Source organism: Vicugna pacos, chromosome 17 (genome assembly GCF_048564905.1).
Source record: "Vicugna pacos chromosome 17, VicPac4, whole genome shotgun sequence".
Taxonomy (NCBI): Eukaryota; Metazoa; Chordata; class Mammalia; order Artiodactyla; family Camelidae; genus Vicugna; species Vicugna pacos.
In genome coordinates, this window is record NC_133003.1 from 38768708 (window position 1) to 38792416 (window position 23709).

The window sequence follows — 23709 nt, forward strand, 5'->3', positions numbered from 1 at the left end:
ATGACACCTACGAGTGAATTTACCATTTCAGAAAGCTCAGAAGTCTTACATTGTGAGATATATATGGATAATTTAGAAAAAAAAAGAGGGATGATCCTTCAGTTTTTTCACTATAAAGTAAGAGTAGAAGGTCCTGGAAGGCAGCTCTTGCCACATCTGCCACTCACTAATCCAAGGGGCCAACACATTTTTTCCAACAAGGACCAGGTAATAAGTCTTTTAGGCTCTGTGAGCCATGCAGCCTCTGCTGCAACAGCTCACCTCTGCTGGGGTAGGAAGCAAGCAGCCGCAGACAAGAGTAAACAAGTGGGCATGGCTGTGTTCCAATAAAATCTTTATCTAACAGAATAGGTGGCAGCCGGATTTGGTTGATGTGGCCTTCCGCCCCAGTTCACCAACCCCCAGCATCGTCTGCAAGCTCAACACAGTGCTAGGAACCGAGAACTTGCCCAATAAAGGTACTGAATGATCGGCTGAGACAGTTAAAGATAATTCCAGAACGCAATCTTGACAACTATGATTGTGAATCACCACGTTACAGAATATATCCTCAGCAGTCACATGGGGGACTCTATCACATACCCAGCTTCCCCACGATGCTTTCCCGCTTAAAGCATATTAATGATACAGTAAGTCTGTACATAAATGCACATGGCATACCCAGAGAAGACAGAGCACAAACTTTGTAAGACAAGTGTAAATCTAAGAAGATAATCAGCATCTCATAATAAAAATGAGCGTTGCAAAGTCATTTTCACTTAGTATCTTTGCACGGTGAATTTCAACTGTGTGGAAATGGAAACTTCACTACGAGGAGGGGAAAAATGAGGCAAGGCAAGCATTATTATCACAGTATTATTGATCATACACATTAGGACCACAAATAAGTCAGGAAAGAGTGAGCATTATGTCACTTCTCTCCCAGTCTTTAACCTTGAAAAGGGTTGTTGAGTTCGCAGGGAGGGTCACAAAAGTCAGGCCAAGAGGCTATGAAAATGGAACCACTTCTCACCACGCAACCTTGAAAAATTAACACGATAATTGTAACGATAAAGGGCTTCTTTTGTCCCATTTGAGGATGTTCCATCTTATTTTATTAAAGCTGTCCAAAATCCTTTCTTCCTCTGGCTCTGAGAGGTATGGCTCTGCTGTCGACAAGCAAAAGACATTTTACGCACAATTTTCCCTCTACTAGAAAGAGGGATATTGTGCCCTTCAGTGAACATAAAATTGATATTATCATCTCTTAGTTTATATCTCACTACTTAACCTTCAGATTAAAAGTTATTGGATTTGAATGACTAAGAAGACATCATGTCACCTTCCTCTCAGTGTGGAGAGAGGGGTGCTGGGGGTGAGAGAAGGCACAGTGAGAAAAACAGGGATTTCAGATCAGCTGAGGCTTTGCTTCTTCTGACAAGCGACCGTGATCTTGACAATTACTTATGGTTGCGTGGATGATGAAGTGTGTAATAAATGGTCTACTTTAAGAAACTTTGCCCAAGATGAATCTGCGTTAGGAAGTTCATTTTATTTTGGGTACAGTCTAAAAGGAACAGTCTAAAAATAGGGGTAAAAAATTAATTTGAGGAGAACCTTAGGGTTAACAACTTTAAAAAAGGAAAACTCCAGTCCCCCTCCACACTCAACATTTGCATCATCAGACTATGCAGAAGATACTGGAAAATATCCTTCCTTCCATCCATCCGCCTCTATGCAGGGCCTGACTTCAACTCACAAACAAGCCTTGGTGTCTGTAAGCACTTTAATCTGTACCTCCTAAACGAGTCTCCCAACAGCACTCACTGTTGAATAATTACACATTGTATTTTTCCAACAAAAGAAACACATGCACCCCCTTCACCTTAAAAAAACAAATTCATTCTAAGAAGCTTGTGTCAATATCAGACGCTTTATCAAAGATCTAACTTGGTCATTTTGTTCTCTAAAAGAGATAAGCACATTCCCTGATCAGTGGGAACACTAGCAGTTTATCAGCCCTTCCCATGTGACTTTTGGAAGATATAGTCATTAGCAACTAGCAAAGGGAAAAGACTTGATAATTTTAATCTGAATAAACATATACAATCAAAATAGTGAGGGTAACAACAAGGTCCTAATGTATAGCACAGGGAACTATATTCAAAACCTTGCAAGGGCCTGTAATGAAAAGAATATGAAAAGGAATATACATATATATTCATACATATTTATAGATGTATAAGTGTATGAACATATGTATAAACATACATATATATATAAATGAATCACTATGCTGTACACCAGAAATGAACACAAGATTGTAAACTGACTATAGTACAATTTAAAAAAAGAGTGAGGTTTAGTGATAGAGGAGGGTGTCTTTTTTCTAAACAGCCTTTAAAAAAGGGTAGAGGGGGTACTTTTTCAAAATAAATCCATCCTTTTTTTTTTTTTTTAACAAATTACATTTGCTCTTCCTTCGTCATTTCACAATAACCGACTAGGGACTGGGAGAAAGAGCTTGGATTCTCCTGTGATGTCCTCCTCTCTCGGTGCCGCCACCTGGCCAGTCACTCAGATTGGAAATCCTGAATCATCCCTCCTAACTCCCACTCCTGGATGCTTTTGTATCTCCTGACTCAAAAGGCCCTGTCCGGGTACCAGGACTCCCCTAAAACAGTCTCTCTTGATCCAGGCCTTCCTTTCTCTTCCCATTTCATCCATTCAGAGAGTCTATCCCAGAACTGCTCTCTGCGGGCTGGGTGTTCTGTGTTGATGGGTATCAGGGGAGGTGAACAGCCCATCCCTGCCCTGTGGGGCTGAGAGGTGAAGAAAGGATTTAAATGGAGGAGGAGGAGACACGCAGGGAGCAAGAAGGGGTCCACAGCAGGGCGCCCTCAATGACATGACAACAGGGCGGGTGCCCCATTACTACACCCGGGACTAAGTGTAATCGCCTGGTCACAACTATTAATCTCGCAGGGATCTCTCCGCTGCCGAACCAGGCCAGGTCCAACTTCACTGACCCTCGGTTTACCTCCTCTTGCCTGGCCTTTCTTCTCAGCCGAGAAGCTCAAGCTTCCCACAAACTGAATTCAATTTACCCTCTACCCACCTTCCCTCTGCTCCCATCGTTATGCCATAGGCTCCACCCAAAGCACCTCCCAAGTTCCTCTCCCATGCATTCCCGCACCTCCCACATCAGGGTGGGCCCCACATTTCCTTCTATGTAGGCGTGCCCCATAAATAATAGCTAAATAAAAGGACGCAAATAAATGAATAAATGAATTTCAACAAATCCAAAACTAAGAAACAAGGCTAAGACATGCTCTGTGGTACAATGAGTGGCCGACCAGGACCAAAGCTAAGGCCAGGCCTGTACGTGACACTCTTCACCACTTTTCTTGTGAGAGAGGGGGGAAACAAATTGTATTTCTATGAACCAAATCAAACACACTATTTAGCAAAGGGTCTCTGGAATGTTACAAGTAACACTTCATAATTACAATAGATTTGAGTTCAAAGACCAAGTGATGAAAAGAAACTTTCTAATAAGGGGTTCAGCTCACTACATAAACTTCCCTTCTGCTCCTCCAGCTCCCTCTTGCATTTATATTGCTATTCTACTTTGTCATAAAAGCAGTCACCTTGTAACCCTTTTTATCAAGCAATCTATGCACTACCGAAAAGTACACTCAGCTCCGTCAGGCGAGCTATAGGTTTACATTACACAAACATACCCATTCTGCCTCTTCAGCACTTAGCTGTCAATAAAGGCAAGCACTTGCAAAACAGCAAAGTAGACTGCTTGCCTTCAGAGAACAGATTGGAGTCTGCCAGTTTTTGCAAAACAAACTCTTTGCAATCACTGAAGCTAATCTGTCAACAAATTACCATTAAAGTCATGCCTCCTGACAAAGTTCAAAAAGAGATTTCTGATTAGACAAGAGATGGGGAGTATTTTATTATTATTATTATTAGCTCACAGGTCAGGGCTGAAAATTACCTTCTCAAAGGATCGACACTTTTGCTTAAAGTCAAGAGGGTACACTTCACTCGTAATGAAATGTGGCATCTGGGTTTCTATTACCACACTCCTATGTACACGACTCTTTTCTGCTTTTCTGTTTCCTGGGCCGTCTTAATTTTCAATGGTGAGATTAATGACACACAACTGTTTAGAAATCAGAACTTGAAAGAGTTTCATACGAGGCTCACATCACTAGTTACATAAATCTTTGACAACAATATTTTGATGGAAGGCAGGTCTAAACAACAGAGCAGAGAACTAAATTTAGCATGCAGGGTGAAAGATGCCTTTTCCAGAAATAGCCACAAAAGGAATTGAGAAAAAGTGCAAGTTGGTTATTGCGGTAGCCGCTTTTTCTTTCTTTGTCAGAATTCTCTGAGTTCCAGGCTCAGTCCTGTTTCAATTTGTATGGGTTTTGCTAACGTATTGGTGGCGCTGATTCCTACAAAATATTTTTGACTATTAATATTTTCCATAATATTTGAACTCTAACTTATGTCCCCAAAGAGTGTATCTTAGCAGAACAATTCCTTTAAAAGTGTAGTTTGAATCTTCATCTACCAGTAAAGAAAGGTGCCCTCCCCCAGTGCCCCACCACACGAGGGCACTTAACAGATATGAATAATGTCCTCTTCTGTACTTCCTTCTGAAAGCTCCCCTCTTAGGACATAGACATGCTGAACATCTTTACCCTTCCAATGGCATCAAATACCCTCCCTTTCAGACAAAGTCCTTGGCAGCTACAATGGGAAAGTCCACTTAAGTGTATTCTCTACAAAGTTCATAAGCAACCTTTCTCAAAGGTAAAAAGAATAGTAAGACTGAACTGGTCATTGATACCTCATCTTTGTACCTACAGATCCATACCTAATCACCTGGGCTTCCCTCTGCAGAATAAGAAACAAGGCAAAAACGGCCACTAGGATTTGACGTGGTCCCACAGGAAGATGGGTAAGCTTGAGAACCATAGGGAAGGCTCTGTTCATATGCGCTTCCTGCCCACCCAAACACAGCTATTTCTTCCAGGCACTGCTTTTCACAGAGGCAGTTAAAATTTGAAATGTTGGCAGGATAACTTCCCTGTTCTGTTCAACATCCACTAGTAACTTCAGTAACAAAAACTGAAGGAAGCGATTCATTCTGCCATTTTGACAATGAAGAGAATTTCTGAGTTTCTCTGGCCCTGTGTAATCACTAATCTTTAACCTCGCTCATTGGCACAGTTCAACTCAGTGGCTCCTCTTTCTTCCCTTTCGTGATTTTGCAGGAGCTCCCTACCCTTTCTATCTCTTTTACCTCCTCAAGAGTCATTGAATGTTTTCTCTTTTCCTTTTACATTATTAACATGAAACAGGTAGCACTATCTTTTGGGTTAATAGTTCCAGCACCTTAAACCAAATGTCAAAGAGGCTATATGAAGTAAATACATCATTTAGCCACACGCTCCAAATAACATATCTTTAAATTCCATGTGTAGTTTAGCCTTTTTTAATGTCTTTCTCACAGACTACTTCTCAACTGCCCTTCTCATATAAAACCATAGCCACACCTCAAAACCCTAGCAACCAAAGCTTTGCCTACACTGATTTGCAGACAATAAAAGTGCCAGGTGGTACCAAAAAAGAAAAAAAGCAAAAAAGCCCATCATTAAATGGAATGTTGTTAAATAGCTGTTTTATTTAACAGCTATTCATTTTTATTGAATAAACATTTTCTAGTATGCATTCTGTTAATTGACCTGACAGCATATGCTGTATATGGAGAAACTTCTAAACATTATGCTCTATGTAATATGCTTATCTGAAAAAGCTCTCATTTGCAGCAATATGGAAATAAAATTCTGCTTTCTAAAATTCAAGACTTTTAAAATGCATTAATCCACACAGTTTATGAAATTGCTCTGGACATTTTAAAATCCTTTCTTTAAGGGGGAAAAAAAAACTTCAGTAATTGCTAATAGTATTTGTTGCTGAGTTTCATAATGGAGTAGTGCATATCCAATACAGAACTTTTACAGACCTAGAAATGGGGCAGGCATAATAGGAAATAAAAAGCAGTTATGGGATTGGGTAAAGAATTACTCAATGGCTAAAAGAAAATGTTCGGAATCTCTATCAAATTATATTATTAGAAAACAATTGTTAGAACAGTTTCATGGCCCAGATGTAAGTAGAGTTGAATCATTGCAGGGATAATACATTTAGTTTTGAGGAAGGAAGGTTTGTGTGTGTGTGGGCAGTCTCCTGGAGCTAACAGCAGCACCTCTCCTTGGCTGGTGGCTTCTGAGTGATGATGGCAACTTCCAGAATCACCAACCCCACTGCCTACAGGGCACAAGGGAGCAAAGGTACTGGATGGGCACTCAGGCCAGCTGGACGGCTGCAGGCTCCCTGATTCAGTAGCCATTCACCTCCCAACAACTGTTACCCTCGTAGGAATACCAGCCAGAGTTACCAGATCTGATTTTCCTAGAGAAAATGGAAAAGCCAGGTTCCTCCCATTTTTCTGGGTTATCAACTATGTAATTTTTTTTTAAATTCTGTTTGGATCCAATTTAGCCAACTTATAGATCAAACCCAGCACCAAAGTCACTCACCCCACAGAGAATCTTTGGGAAAATTCTTCCTCCTAACGGGGTACCTGCTCTCATTTGTAATCATTTTTGGTAATATGGATTAAATAGGGAAAGGCTTGCATTTACTTATTTGAAACCCTGGCACTAGGTAAAAATTCTCCCTATGTCATCAATGACTGTACTGGTACAACTGGAAAATCCTGTAACATTCAGTTTCATACACGGCACAATTAACTCATTTTTATACCAAACCGTTTAAAGCCAGACCTTTTTGTTCCATGGACTTCTAACATATTTTACAGTTCTAATTCTCTTCCACTGTCCTACATTAATCAAAGCTGTAACCCCTGTTGTCTTTGTACTACAGAATCAGAATGTGCCCCTGGCGAGGAATGGGGGAAAAGTCAACAGGAATTAAATTTCAGTGCAACTGTTTACTCAACTGTGGCCTGCAGTTATTGAAATTTTATCCGTGGTTTTGTGTGACTACCGCGGTAATGAATTCAGCATGGCTGTGATTTTCTCACTGCTGGTATTCTCACTTCAAGTAAAAACCTGTAGAATAAAAATGACGAAAACAACCCACGTCCATCACGCTGACGCTTGGTTTTCTCCCGACTGTTTAATTGTTGCAGCTTTCAGTCTGGAGGAAAACTGATAACGTTCGTCCTGTAAAACTTTTGCAATCCGGTAGTTTTTTCTTATTTCATCTACAGATTTTCTTTTCCCCAACAACCTGTTAAGAGCCTCCTCATACACTTAGGGAACTCACACAGCTGTCAGTATTTTATTTTAAAAGACCGAAAAGGCCTGCCAACCACAATATGTGGGGTTTTAGCCACAATGATAGACCCAACTGCTTTTTTCCTTCCCAAAACATATCAGTGGCAAAGAGAAATAAAATTGTTGTAAAAATATTAAAAGCCCTTCGAAGTGCAATCAAAAGGTACTGACCTTTGTATCAATAACCCACAACGTAGTTTCCAAAGCGGTCACAGCCAAGATAAAGAGGGGAGACGTGAACAAGTAATTTTGCTACTGATGGTTTTCAAAGAAGATGCTGTTAAATGCACTTACACAACTTCTTCTGTGAGGGGTGTGTGTGTGTGTGTGTGTGTGTGTGTGTGTGTGTGTGTTAATGGTATTCAAGTTAAATTTTTAGCTGGCTTACCTCTTTGAGATAGCAAATAATTTTCAGTCCTTCAGATAAAACTCAGAAGTGAATTTCCCATTTATCTAATTAACATACACTAAATACTCATTACCTGGATTCATACCACATCAGTCAATAGTCCCACTTCAACTGCTCCATAAAGAAACAGTTGATCTTGGCCTCTGTGTAGTAAGGACATAGAAAATGGCACTCCAAATTACCAACTACTTATTCTCAATATAACCATAAAAGTCTCAGAATCTCACATGAACAAATACACAAATACACGGATACCTTTCTACCATTTACTGATTGGTTTTGTCAACAATCTCATTGGTTAGAATTTGGCCATTGCACTAACGCAAATGCTCAAAGTTTTTACAATGCCCAAAGTTTATACACAACATGCATCATAAATCCCAGCTGAGGTGATGCCCAAAAAGCAGGTACAATCAGGTTTGAGCTGCCAGTAAAAGAAGGTCAAACCACATAAATGAAGTTCTCTGAATTAAGAACTGAGCTTGTCCGTTAGTTTCCTTTTCTTTCTCTCTGTTGCATCTTTTCCCTGACAGATTCCATTGTCTCATGCTGGTACCACCAAGATCACATAGAATAACAATCTAATGATTTCTTGTTTTTAAAAATTCTTAGCAAGGAGGAAATGAAAGTTGCTTTAGAGCCTGTCAAAGGCTACGTCCCTAATAAAAGAAGGGATTGCCTTTGCTTCTCTGATACAGAGTCCAAGAAAAGAGTTTGAGAAAAGGTTTGCCTTTGTCTTTCTCTTCCCTCTTTCCTCAACAATTTGTTACACTCAAAAAGGCCCAAAGACACCATTCTTTTTTCATCTTTTTCCAAGTGGCACCTTTACTTTGTACTGAATAAATGAATCAAACACTAAAATGGAACAAAAACCATCCATTGTCATTAACAAAAAACAAATACTATTTCCTGATTCCAAGAGAAGCTGGGAAGACAGTGCCTGTCTTCAAGCAATTGCTATTTACTTACTTGAATCCGCATCAACACTTTGGCCACACAACCCCATTTTCTGGGTCAGACCCTTTACCATTTGGAAATATTTTACCAGTCACTCCAAGGTACCCACTTGAATGCCTACGAAGGATATTAGAGTAATGAGTATGTCCCAATGTATATGCATTTTTAGGAGCCACCAATAAGAGATAATTTAAAACATTAATAGGATTTAACCACATACCAATTGTCATACGTATATAAGAAACATTTGTAAGTGGCCCATCTCCCTAAATTCCTCCAGGCAGCAACAAGCAATTTCTTTTTTCCCCCCTGTTAAATTAATTAATTAACTATATAAGTAAATAATTATATAATTAATTAATTAATTATAATAGACTTTATTCTTTTAGAGAAGCTTCAGGTTCACAACAGAATTGAGCAGGAAATACAGAGAGTTTGCACAAAGCCCTCCCCACCCACACATATATACTCCCCTATCCTCAATATTCCTCATCAGTGGGGCATATTTGGTACAACTGATGCACCAACCAAAGTCCACAGTTTACATTAAGGGTTCACTCTTGATGTTGTACATTCGATGGGTTTCAACAAATGCATAATGACATGTAGCTGCCACTATACTATCATACAGAATAATTTCATTGCCCTAAAAATCCCTTGTGCTCCATCCATTCATTCCTCCCTCCTTCTCCCCAAACCCCTGGAAACCACGATCTTTTTATTGTTTCTGTAGCTGTGCCTTTTCCAGAATGTCATTTGGTTGGAATCATACACTTTGCAGCCTTTTCAGACTGGCTTCTTTCATTTACTAATGCCTTTTAAATTTCTTCCATGTCTTTCATGGCTTGATAGATCTTTTTTTTTTTAACTGCACATATAATTTTTTAAATTTACATATATGTACTGTTCATTGTTTCTAAGAACGTTTAGAGCTTTAGCCTTTTAAACTTATATAGTTATCAAAGGAATAAAGCCAACCACAAAATAAGAATCAATTCAAAAAGATATGTACATCCTGCTATTAACAGCAACATTATTTATAATTGCCAAGATATGAAGCATCCTAAGTGCACATCAATAGTTGAATAGATAATGAAGATGTAGCATATATACATATAATGGAATACAACTCACCCATAAAAAAGAAAGATATCTTGCCATTTGCAGTCCTCTTTTCACTTTTTGTTCACTTCAGAAACCAGAATTTTATAACTGGCAGAGGCATTTCCATTATAACAAAACCAACAAAATACCAGAAATAAATTTAACCAAGGAGGTTACCTATACTATGAAAACAAAAAGGACAGAAAGAAATGGAAAGATTTCTTGTGCTCTTGGACTGGAAGAACCAACACCATGAAAATGGCCACATTACCCAAAACAATCCATAGATCCAATGCAACCCCCACTGATGCTCGTGTTACTGATGTCTCGTTGTTTCTTTTTACCCAATTCTGGTTGGGTATTTCTATTTATTTCTACTTTCCTTCTTTACCTACTTTTCTCTCTTATAGCCCTTATTTCTCTTGTCTACTTAATCCCTTATTTTGTTTCCTTCATCATGAGGCTTTTTAAGCCTGTTTATTTCTTAATTTATTTGATTCAAGCATTGGAAACCCTATCCCCAAAGACTCACTTGATTGCAAGTAGTTACACGTGAGGCTGACACAGGTGGGGCTGGAAGGAAGGGGCCAGAAGTCCACCCAATCTCATTCTCAACTACCATTCACCAAGAAGGAGGGGGCTTCCTGGACTGAGCTCCCAAGGGCTGGAGAATCAAGTCTCTCAAAGCCAACCACCAGGACCCGAGCGCACTGAGTGGCTTAAAAGATGCTGCTGACAGTCAGACAGACCGCCGGGTGAGTAGAGCTGGGGTGGCACACTCCCCGGCAGGACTGGCCCACGCCCCCTCTCCGCGGCCCGACGCCGGCGCACGGTACCTGCTGCTGCTGCTGCACGTGGGCGAGATCGGCCGCCCCCACGTCCACGGCCGGCGTCTCTCCGTTGGACCGCCCTTCCCGCAGACCACCACACTCTAGTAAGTGGTTGCCGCTGCTGGACCCATTCTGGATGGCTGAACCGTTACTTTTTGTCTCAGTCCCAGATTCTTGCATCATGACTCAAAAACCTGATAGAAGGATTTTTCAGGAGGGCGGGGCGGGGGGAGGGGGGGAGAAAGAAAAAAGCAGCTGTTAACACAGTTGTTGAGCACAAGGAGAAGGGCCCTGCCCTAAATGTTGCCAAATTCTGTAAACAGTTGTCATTTTCTTTCACTCAATGTATCCCTCATTTAGTGGTCCCATTGTCTCATTTTTGAGCATGGAACTGCTGGTCCAAATTTAACTTTTCTGAGTATCATTCTTATGCTATCTTTTCCCCCTTGGAAAAAACAAATGATTACATGTGAACCTAGAATTTATGGTTAAATTTCTTTGATTCTATCTGGATGTTTTGCTCAGAAACCGGTAAGTCATTCTACACAGTATGTCAGGTATAACATTAAATTTTAGTACACGCAGGCTCTATGTAGAAGGTTACACTCTTAGAGAAATATTCTCCCAATTCAGTCTATCAGGAGATGACACACATTACCAGGAGGCCCCCTGAGGTAATCCGTGCTGAAAACTCTTAACAGTCAAAACCCAAAAAGCATTTTAAAGATTCATACCCCTTGGAATCATTCAGGTAGTGAAACTCTTCAAAATTGGCCATTCCAATAAGACAGGCCAATTTTAAGAGAGAAGGAAAAAAGTCCCCGTTTTCAGAAGCTAAATAAATTGACTCTGATCTTTGTCTTATGGTTAAAACTGTCCTGAGAAGTCCCATTCAAAATTAGGTGTTTCTTGAGGGGGAGGGTATAGCTGAAGTGGTAGAGTACATACTTAGCATACACAAGGTCCTGAGTTCAATCCCCAGTACTTCCTCCAAAAATAAAATAAAAATAAGTAAACCTAATTACCTCCCCCCTTAAATTAGGTGTTTCTCACGCTGGCTTGCTAACCTCTAGTATGGTTTAAGGCCTGAAAGGTCTGAGCTTCCTTATGTTTATTTTTGCTTAGGCAGACCAAAGAAAAGTTCGGAATTTGAAAGCACTGAACTTCAAATTAAAAAAAAATACAGATAGGTAGGTAGGTAGATACACAAACAGACAGACAGACAGACAGACAGATAAACATACACACACACACACACACACACACAGAGGTGCATCCCCCCTTATCCATGGGGGATATGTCCCAAGACCCTCAGTGGATGCCTGAAACCACACACAGGACCAACCCCGATAGGTATTTTCCTACACATATATACCTATGATAAAGTTTAATTTATACATAAAGGACAGCAAGAGATTAACAGCAATAACTAACAAGAAAAGAGAACAGTTATAACAATACACTGTAATGAAAGTCACATGAATGTGGTCTGTCTCTCAAAATACTTTGTACACAATAATGCCTTTTCCATCTTAAACAAGCACTTATCATGCACTGTGGCCATAACTTTTGCAGTGGGAGGTACGATGGCAAAACTAGCACGGATTTCTTTTTTTCCCTTCACCATTTCATGGATAGAAGATGTGTTCTTACCATGGATCTTAGCAACTTTACCATATGATTGTTTTTCTTTCCTTATTCAGTTGAGAACTTTTCCCTTTTCACTCACAGGAAGCACTTGATGGCTTCTCTTTGGCACATCCCTAGTCTTGCACTTTGGGGCCATTATTAAGTGAAACCGATGTTACTTGAACACAAGCACAGAGATACCAGGACACAACTGAGATGGCTACTAGGTGACAAATGGGTAGGAAATTCTGGACAAAGGGATGACTCCCATCCCAGGTGGGTTGGAGCAGGACAGTGGGAGATTTCATCACACTGAGAATGGTGTGGAAGTTCAAACTTATGAATCATTTATTTCTGGAACTTTCCATTTAATATTTTCAGACCACAGGTAACGAACCTCAGAGATGGAAGCTGCGGATAAGGGGGGAACTACCGCAGTCCAAGACAAGTCACTAGAGAATATGGCCTACGTGTAAATACATTTCACTGTCCTTGTTAAACCCTAGGTACAAAAAAACCATTATCCCTGGGAGCCAATTCAGCTCTCAGTAAAGATGTCCAATTAAGACAGAAGACAGATAATACTTGCTAATATCTATCGTTACCATCTACTGATCACCAGTGTCATGCCAGGCCCTACTACAGGAGATTTACGTTCAACTTAGGTCTCATGACAATTCCTAGCCCCAGTAGACAGATGAGAAGACTAAGCCTCTGTGAGACTTATTTTAACTTGCCCAGCATATCACAGCTACTAATGGTGGAATCAGGATGTGAACAAGTTCAGTCTGATGTCACAGTCCTTAACTATGTTTTCTTAAAGTGGAGGTGCAGTGGGGGCCAAACAGTGAAAACGCCAGGGTCACACTCCAAGGTCATGGGCTAGGAAACAAGTCACCAAAAGAAGATGACAGTCCAAACATCAGAGCTGAGAAATGCCTGAATAATTAAGACAGAAATGTGAAATACCAATCCTAGATAAAAGGGAGGAACACTTTTACACAAATTGATCTGAATCGTAGAAAGACACATTTACAACCAGTACTACAGATTTCTTCCCCAACACATGAAATATGTGACAAAAGAGAAATTTAACCACTTGGGGCATCTTTGGAAGGGGCTGCCCTCTTGTTAGAAATTAGAAGTCTCTTTTCTATAAACTTAAACACACACACACACACACAAAATGGAAAAATTAACAGCAGAATACCTCTTGTCTTTATTTCCTTTCAGTGCATAGTATGAGCCAACTTAACTACAAACTTCATAAACCCAGAAGACATATTTTTTTAAAGTTAATTCAATTCTGAATTGGACTAAGAATGGCATTTTTGGTTAACAAGTGGGAAACAAACTCAAGACACAACAGCTGATTCACTCTCATCTCTTTCGATCACATATTCCAGTAATTATAGCCCTTTAAAAATTGCATTCATAGCCTTACTTCTGTAGGCTAAAAAATTTACCAAAAAACTAAAACTTTCTCTAAGATGCCAGAATAAGGCAATGCAAGTACCCAGTTCCTAACCAAAAATTTTAAAAAGTCAGTTTGTGAAATGTAGGTACTTTCCCCCCAGTGTTTTAGTTTGTCTTCTAAAAACTTACCCATCTATACCGAAGCTAAGGAAAAAACAGTGTTTAGATATTTAAGGGAGAGAACAATTGTCTTCGAGTGCTTAGCAAGGAAACTTATTTAATTCTTAGGCTATATCACAAGTATTTTTAAAGAGAAAAGAAAAAAAAATTGTTTTAAGCTTCTGGAAAGCCTTCCCACATCAGGGATTTCCCACCCCGCACAAACAAAAACATCGTCTAGACCTAAACTCTATACCTGCCCTCAGAATGGGGCGTTATTGAGCCAAATACCCTGTCCTCGGGGAGCAGAGCTGCAGGCAGAACGCTGCTTTCCAGCCATGTGACGGTGACGAGCCCAGACCTGCAGACAGGTGTCGAAGAGACCAGCCCCACTCCTGTGTCCTGGGTTTGACACTATCATGGTGGGTGGAGTTAACAACAATCCCCAACACCCGATTTGATGAGAAGGTTTTGCTCCCTGCAGTTCCAAAGAAGACTGCCAAGTCCTCCAGTACAAGTTTTGCAGGCATGGAGCCAAGCAGCTTGGCTTGGGAACCAGGTTTGTGAGAGTGCGGGCTTTGGGACCAAAATTGCATAAAGGATTATTTTGGTCCGAGGATGTCCTTAATTAGTCAAGTGCTAACAGTAGTATGTCGGTTGGAAGATTTAAATTTTCCCATCATCTCCCACGCCAATCAGGAGAAAACAGGTTTTTGAAAAGCACATGTGAAAAATGAGGAGTGTCGATGTCTAAGAACCTTTCTAACAATATCCGGGCTGGCAGTTTTTCTTTCTACGGAATGTTCCAAGCCATTTAATAAGCCTTTCTATCTGCATCTCGCTGCACAAACTACAAAGCCCTCTGATGTCCTCTGCAAACTCAGAAGAATTCTCTGAGGGAGAAAAGGCAGGAAATGCTAGTCCCATTTTACAGATAAGAAAACTAAATCCCAGAGGTTAAGGAACAGATGCAGTCAGAATCATTCCCCGTGGCAGACGTGAACTTCGCCATTCAATAAATGATAAAAGAATTTCCAGTTTGCAAAGTCCTGTGCTAGGTGGTGAATTCCTAAACCAAGGGGGAAAAAAAAGAAGTAAAAACCTAAAAAGACATCAGGGGGTGGCCAGGGGACCAGGAAAAGCATCTAAAATACAAAGATGAAAGTGTCAACATTCTTCAGCCAACAAATGTATGTGTCTTTTTCTACTGAGCTTTACAATTTTAACGTCGTCTAAATCAAGTCACGGGAGGGGCATCCGTGTTCTTTAACTTAGAACGCTGCACCCTCTTTTCTTGGGTGCTGTCTCAGGTGCCCAGTGTATGTAACTCCACTTCCTTCTGGGACTCCCTGGAGCCAATGAACCGCTTTGTTCCATAACAAACTGAAAACAAGAAATGAGGCACAATCAGCCAAGTGCCTGAATGTGAAAGGCATGGCACCTGGAGGGCATGGCCATGCCATACACACTAACAAGTCCTTCCTCCAGAAACAAAACCAAACCTTCCTCTGAAAGGAGCTTCTCTGAAGGAGCGGGGCGTGTTTAAATCACATACAATCCATTCAACACAACCATACAAAAGCTGATGCTTCAGTCACACAGATGTCAGAAAGCTTAAGGAAGCCAAAATGGCCCGCTTCTCATCTTGCTTGGAAACATGACAGAGCTACTGATTTCAAAAGATCGATCTCTGTGCTGGAGGGACTTGTAGGAAGGATAAGAACTGAGTTTAGCATGTTTATTTATTGTCGTTGCCAACCGAGCTGCTCTCTGGAAGTATTCTGGAAAATTCATAATGGCCAGGCCAATGTATTTATAGTAAATTAAAGCAATGCTTTATTATTATGATTATTTCCTTGGTTACAGTGTTGATGCTGAAAATTTAAGGAAAATAAAGCCCTTGTTATCATGCTTGTGAAAGATTTTAAGCTAACAGAAAGTTCAGTCTTGATTCCAGGGCAGTTAATTAAGGTTGACCAAGTCAGGCAGAAGTAAATTAACTTGGCTGATCAATTATTTATATGAAGCAGAATAAATGCCCTTAAAGAACTTGGTCTGTTCATGAAAGGATGTGTAAATTTAACCAAACATAGTTTTGTAAAATGTATTTCTCCTTCTGTGGGGAGAGGAGAAGAAAAGTTAATGGTGAAATCACTTTTTAGGAAAATGATTAGAGTGATAACAGGGTCCTCCCGCTCCACCCTCTTCCAGAAAAGAAAAACCGTCTTTCTCATCGTTCATCCATGTGTAAAGAAAGAAGGAAAGTGGCATGCTTCTTGAGGAGATAACAGAAGCTCTGAGAAAAAAAGAATGGAAAGATGGAAGGAAAGAAGTGAGGGAGGAAAGAAAGAAGGGAGGACAGGAGGGCAGAGGAAGAGGACAACTCTAAGAATAGAGAGACTGTGTGAATTTCTACACAGACATCCCTCAAAGACATGCAGGTTTGGTTCCAGCCCACCATGATAAAGCAAATACTGCAATAAAGTGAATATTGCAATAAAGCGAGTCAGTTTTTTTGGTTTCCCAGTGCATATCAAAGTTACGTTTACACCATGCTGTCGTCTACTGAGTGTGTAATAGCATTATGTCTGAAAAACAAGGTACATATCTTAATTAAAAAAGACTTTATTGCTAAAAGATGCTAACTACCACCTGAGCTTTCAGGAAGTCATAATCTTTTTTGCTATAGTCACGTCAAAGATCACTGATCACTCTAACAAATATAATGATAATTAAAAAGTTTGAAATATGGTGAAAACTACCAAAATGTGACAGAGAGACACAAACTGAGCAAATGCTGCTGGAAAAAATGGGGCTGACAGACTTGCTCCACCCAAGGTTGCCACAAACCTTCAATTTATTTAAAAAAGAAAAGAAGAGAAGAGAAGAGAAGAGAAGAGAAGAGAAGAGAAGAGAAGAGAAAAGGAAGGAAGGAAGGAAGGAAGGAAGGAAGGAAGGAAGGAAGAAAGAAAGAAAGAAAGAAAGAAAGAAAGAAAGAAAGAAAGAAAGAAAGAAAGAAAGAAAGAAAGAAAGAACGAACAGTATCCATGAAGCTTAATAAGGCAAAGCGAGGGGATGTCTGTAGTTTAGAAATCTTGATCGCGTGGCTCTGACTCCACCGTTGGTCATACTCCATGCAGGGTTTGTGGATGGGTCAAGAATGAGGGGTGGAGTAGGGCTAACTCTACTTCTAAAAGAAGTACTCTTTAAAATACTCATGTTTCATGGTGAAGATTCAAAATCTTTAACCATCAGGTTCATGTAGTTCAGGAAAGAAGAAAAACTTGCCTGTATTAAGATATAAAGCCAACATGTACTTCTGGGTCTTACTAGGTAAATGAACTGGTTCCCTTTAAATGCGCAAAAGATGTACCTGGCAACACGATGCGTACAACTGAGTTTTAAGGAGCAGGATATAGCTAAGGGAACCCCCCATCCCTTATAATAGTTCAGTAGGGTGGCCTGAGATACTAAGCCACCTGGGACTTAATTCCTTTTGTGGGTGTTATTCTCATTCAGATTAGGAAACCAAGCCACAGAAAGCTTCCAGATGGAAGACAGAGCCTCTCGGTAGAAGGCTCTACGTTTCCTAAAGCGTGGCACATGCCTTTCAATTGACCACCCTTTACCCAGCAAGATGCGTGCTACTGGAGCAGGTAGCAGTAAGGACATGAAGGGCTGGTGGAGGGGATTCCAAGTGAAATGTAGGGGGTTAAGGAAGCAGGTGAAGAAAGAGCATGATGGAGGGGCCACAGCTGGCCCAAGATACTGAATGACTGTCTACAAGCGGGAGTCTCCTAGAGCACTCTTCAAGACAGAAGAAGGGGAGGGGAAGAACAAAACAGGAGAAACACAGCGACCATAGCTGATTACTTGCTCATCAGAGATCACTTCCACAAACTGCCAGTGAACCCTCCAGACACCACTGTCTGTCCACCCACTGCCCCCACCGGCAGGCGTCCCATTTCTTGGAAAGAACATCCCAGAACCAAGTTTAAGAAGGGAAGTCACGGGATTGAAACTGTGTTAAGAATGCACCATCTTCCAATACCAAATTTTCATAATTATAACAGAAAGGCGTAAATGTTCTAATGCATGGCAGTTCAAAAAGTAATCAAGGGAATGAGCCGGAGGGCTATTTTAATGTATGCAAAGCTAGTGACCCACAGTAAATGGGAAGTAAGTCACAATGAATACAAAGTAACGCACACAGACTAAAGTCCTGGTCTGATGAGGGACGGCTAAAATTAACACCCAATTAATTTCCGAATTGACAAACAAATGAAACCCATAAATCTACTTTCTCATTAATTTTCTTGTGGTATAATTTAAAGCAGTAATATGAGGGCAAAAACTGAGCATTATCCATCATAAATATCAAAAAGATAGCACTGTAACACCATAAATTATGCATATTACCTGTTGTTAAAAATGATTTATGTATTATCAACTTAATCGTGCACTGGAGATGTCTAGACCTATCTCTAAAAATCTGGAATTTCATTTAGCACTTACGGAAGAATAAGTTCAGGAGCAATGAAATGGTCAAACGCATCTTAAAAAAAGTGGCCACTTATTGAGTCATATGAGAGATCTGGGCAAAACTGGAATCTGCACACATCTTAGGTTCGTAGAGATTGAGATTATCACGCAGGTCACAGACTGGGCCTCGCACAGAAGGAGAAACAAATAAGCCCCAGGAGCTCCCCTTCTAGAAAGCACTGGCATTTGTGTGTAAAAGGAACTACTCCTCTCCCTGGCCTTCAAGAATGCAGGAAACGCAGGGCTTGGTGCCAGAATGGGTACACGCCACAGTGTGGCTGCATCTAAAAGGGACAGAATCTGTCACTCGGGGACTCACTGAGGCAAGGCATCCTCAGTTGGTGGGAAGTTTGGGAGGAAAATTACGTTCACTGTTAATAATGTAATAATTAATCATGTAATAACATTAACTCTGTTACCTTTTGAGTTCAAAGAAGGACAAAAAAGAAATAGGAACTAGTTTGTATTTATCTATTAAACCAGAAGCACTTTATATTTATCAGTTAAAAGGAAGAAAAGGCATTCAAGAGTTTAATGATTTCCTTCTGCATCTCTCCACCTCCACTGGTTTAATAAGAATTAAAAACAAAAAATCACTTTATCTCCAACTTGACTTTCAGACACGCCTTGCACATAACAGGAATTTAATACATAATTGCTGAATTTTTAACTAAAGGATTACACAAGAGAAAACTCCAAGTCCAACCTCTCAATCAAATGAGATCAAGGGCTTGTAGTCACCACCTTTTATGTTCCTACTTTTAAAATACTCTATTTCCTGTACTTCTTTGGAATGACTAACCATTCTGGAGTTCTGAAACTCAGAAGAGAACTTGAGCCATAAAATCATTTTACATCTTCACAGAAGTATGACTGTTCCAGTGGCTGAAAATGCAAAGATCATCAACCAACGGAAAACTCTACCAAAAGCCACGGTGAACATTTATTACCTATACGGACAACTCAGAGGGACTGAAGGATGGTAAATAACAGGACGTTTAATTTTCCCCATAATTCCTGACTCAGAGGAGAGAGAATAGGGTGGTAATAAAATTATGTTCTTAACAAAAAGATGGTTTCCCTTTTCCACCAGGCTTTCAACGTTTAGACCGGAGACTTCACATTTTCAAGGAAAAGGCAATTCTGAATTCCAGGGAGGCAAAGCTGCTCAGAGAAACCGGAGCTGCCTCCCTCTCGCGACCTGTGGTAACCAGAGTTTCTGGGACACTGTAATCTTTATCGGACAGCAGGGAGTGCAGGTAACAACCATCCCACCTCTTAAAACGTTCCAGATGTCTAATACATATTTTTAGAACTTCGGTGATCATTGGCCTTGTGTTCCCTCTCTCCCGGAAGATCAGGGTTTAAGTGCTGTAATCATGGCAACTGGGGGCAAACGATGGAAGTTAGAAAGAAGCTGCTCTAGGAAACAAGTGCAAAGGAGTATACAGACCCACTCCCTGGCATATTAATACAGATGAGCTCAAATAATTAAACGGAGACCAAAAAGCAGATTTGCCAATCCAGTTCTGGGCTGTTTGCTTTGCCGCAAGGAAGCCCCTGAAGCTTCAGGGATGACGGGGCCAGGTGTTCCAGGGAATGTAATTAAAATGCAATTTTCCAGAACAAAACGGATTTTAAGTTTGAGAAACAACAAAGCCTGTTGGACTTTCATGATTTGAACATTCAAACAGCTGAATTCTCACAATGAACCTAGTAGAATAAAGTGACCAACAACCAGTTCAGAGGTTTTTTTTTTCCCCCATTTCTATATTTTATAGAATTCAATATACATAGGGCCAGATTCCCAACAGGGATTAATGACCAGCATGTTCAATGACACACTTCACGTATCTCCCATTTTGCCTCCAGCCCCAAACTGCTCTGGTGGCCAAAGTGAACAATAAGTTCACAGCATCACAGCAACTTCATGAATGCAGGCCATCGGAAGTCTGTTCCGTACATTTCTCCGTTGTGTGAAAGGGACAATCATGTAACTTTATCCTTCAAAAACTCCAATATGCATATATGTACTCCCCTCTGCCCCCACCCCCAAGTTTCTCTTACAGACAGATTAGCAGGCTTTTTCTGATATAAAAGACCACCATTTGTTGAAGGGCATGACCACCCCCCTCAGCCTCCACCTCATTCCAGTCTGTGGTGTATCCTTATAATTTACAGGAAACGCTAGCAAGCCCTGCCCAGTGTTGAAACACAAGGCAAACTCAGAAGCAGCAACAAACAACAGTTTAAAAAACAAAAAACAAAGATGATGTGAGCTGAGTTTGCTCTGCTGTTTGCAAAACACGACAAAAGACAGGCTTCTGTTGGGTCTTATCTAACGTGGTTGCCAGTGTCCCAGGAACAACAGTCTCACACACACACACATCTACCCCCAAGCTGAATAAAGAGATACAAGGTCTGCTTTACGTAATGAGAAATGATACAATGCAGGAGTGTGTTTTTAAAATGAGACAAGTATGTGTAACAGATAAGAATAAAAATACTAGCTTTTAAAATCTATCACTGCATATTAATTGCATGCTTTCCTCTAAGTTAGGGTGTCTCTGTATCACAGAGGAATTATTCAGAACATATTAAAGTAAAAGTTAATCTTCCCTTTTCAAACTTGATAGAGTACATGCATCACAGAGGATCCATCTGGAGCCCACAGGACAACACACAACACACATACACAATACAAAATCCAAGGACTGTACCTTTCGAAGGTGACTGCCTTGTTCATAGCACTAGACTTTTTCTCCTAGACCTTCTAAGTCCTTGTTTGTTCCACAAAGAGTTTTCTAGCCATCTGATGTTCTATTACTGAGCTAGTGGCCTTTCAGGAGAGCTCTCTCCCTTCTGCAAAAAGCAAACAACTGCATAGATATCATTACACTAAGGAAATCTCTTAGAAAAACCAAACAACTCGCTAATCTCTCCAGCCCCTTCATCCAAGCAAAAGATAAGAAAAGCAAACCTAAGTCTGTTTCAACCACATTCCAGGGACAAGTTCCCCTTTTTCTTTCTTTATCAAAATTCTAGCATTTAAGTTTTTTTTTTAAATATGTGTATGTGTGTGTGTGTTTTTAAAGACAGACCTTGCAGGATAAACTGCTGCTCACACCCGCAAACAAAGCAGTATTTGTTTAATAACGATTGCTGCCATGGGTACAGTAAACAAGGGGCCCAGCATTTGTGTTTATGAACAAACACATCATCTTACAAGAGCAATTTAACATTAACCAGGTGGAATAATCAACAGATTTCATAGGTGACACCAGGGGCAGGACTAATGTAAACAGAACTGGGGTGGAGAGAGGGGCCACTCTTCGGGAATCAAGGTCGAGGTAAATGCATTACAGAGTAAACAGCTGCAAAGACGGCAAGATAAACAAACAGTCATTCTTCTGACATTTAGAGAGGCAGAAAGGTTGTATGTTACATAGATCAGCTGCTGACCACCATGAAATCAAACCAGTTGGAAACCAGGCCTGCTTGTTTGCACAATGCCATGTTTGCTTATAAACAACAATTTGCCGTTACCAACCTCGCATTACTCATGATCATACAAGCCAGAGCAAATCAAGTGAAATCCGGTTAACTCTTTACTGGTGACAGTATTTAGAAATAAAACATACAAAAAAAAAAGCATGGACCCCTTTAAGAAAAAGAGCTCCCCTTGCCCTAAATGAAGCAAACAAGAGTTCAGTCAACACCGTTTTGCTTCTTGGCTTATAGATAAAAATAATGCATCGACATGGTTTAAGTGACTATCGGTTGGATCTGGTAACAGCCTTAAAAGTCTGTAATATTTTCATGCTTGAGTAACCATGCATTCATTTCCTGGGCTCGTCTTCTTTTATCAGTAGAATACATGGGTCAAACACCGATTCTGATCTTGAATGTTTTATCCAGAAGAAAACCCTGATGCTCCTCTCTCCCCGAGTTTCTTGTTCCAAGATACCCTTAAGCACACTGAATCCGCAGACAAATAGATTTGCAGCATTCTTACCCATTCCACAAAAATCAAAACTATAGCAAGTGATGATTCTGCCCTTAAAAAAGATTGTATAATAAATTCATCAGTTGGTGTTACATATAAAGACTCAAGAGTTCATGTTGTCAGCTTATCAAAGAAATCTTAGGTCTTCAAAGCCAAGAATGGATAAACTTAATGTGTCCACTAACAAAATCAAAGAAATGTTTTATCTTCAAAAATTTGTTTCACCTGTACTGACATGTAAAACAGCATGTTGTATATCATAAGAAAGTTATCATGCTGTATCGGAGAGACTATATTTAGGTATACAATTTGCAATTAGAACAATAGTTTGAATCGTATTTAGCAGATATTTTAACATTAATAAACTACTTAATTTTGATACGTGTGAATAACATCCCTCCATTAGTTGAAATTTTATTAGCAAAAGCATACAGAGAAACAGTTTGTAATTTCTCTATATCTTACATTCACAATTGGTTAATTAACTTTTTAAAATTTCAGCTTTATGTCAGTGCAAAGCACAGCAAAACACTGCTGGATATCCAAAGCAGAATTCAAAAATAAGAAGATGAAATTAGACAAAACTAAAGAAGCACCTGGGAGGATTCTGGCAATGATATTAGTAACAATCAAATTATTGGAACTTCCAGCTCTGTCTAAAAACTGCAACAAAATGTTTACTGGTCATCCCCACCAGCCCTGATCCTCACCCTCAGTTCCACTGGAAACGTCTAAACTTCTCCAGCTCGTTTCCACCTCCTGCTTCAATAATCTTATTCCTCCTACAACCCTAAAGTCACTAAGTAACAGAGCACTTTCTTTGGTGTTTTTGTTTTGTTGTGCTGTGGTTTGTTTCCTAAGTCCCTCTCTGCTGACAGTCTCCTTTTCCCAAACCAACACAAGCCCCTAAGGCCTCAATGTCTGGAGAAGAAATTTCCACTGAGGGTTCAGTGCCCGAGGAGGAGGGAATTTCTCAGGCTCATGGACCTGTTACTGCCTTATGCACACGGGGAAGGGACGTGGAGAGGGCTCCCTTTTCTGCCCTAGAAAGCCCTCTAGGGCTCAGGCTGTTCCACTGCCCTAGAGAAGGAAACCCGGTCTTGCTCAACTCTGAATGATGATGCAAGTCTGGCGGCTGGAACAACTAACACAGAGACTCTTCCTCAAATACTCTGGGAACAGAACGTTCTCAAATTCCAAGCTCACGACTCTACGCACGCGCAAGTGACCAAGATGACTAGGAGACAGGGAAGGGAAGTGCCTTATCCCATGTCTCAGCGGAACTCA

At 40.3% G+C, this 23709-nt stretch overlaps 1 protein-coding gene and 1 long non-coding RNA gene across 16 annotated transcripts in view; one reads left to right on the forward strand and one right to left on the reverse strand.

The window, feature by feature from the left end:
- The window catches only part of FOXP1 (forkhead box P1), a 560221-nt gene that overhangs the window by 211138 nt on the left and 325374 nt on the right, over positions 1-23709 (reverse strand). For 13 of the 15 annotated variants that reach the window (XM_072941702.1, XM_072941700.1, XM_072941694.1 and 10 more), the window contains one exon: positions 10677-10864. In XM_072941702.1, the coding sequence (XP_072797803.1) occupies positions 10677-10853 (177 nt within the window). In that variant the 5' untranslated portion in view covers positions 10854-10864. Of the gene's footprint in view, positions 1-10372; positions 10393-10676; positions 10865-21136; positions 21213-23709 lie in introns of those variants that run through there. The other 2 variants (XM_072941699.1, XM_072941706.1) reach the window with 2 other exon arrangements.
- On the forward strand, positions 10707-23250 carry LOC140686797 (uncharacterized). The gene is made up of 3 exons (XR_012060728.1): positions 10707-10774; positions 19510-19675; positions 22924-23250. It is a non-coding gene; the product is annotated as an uncharacterized lncRNA (long non-coding RNA).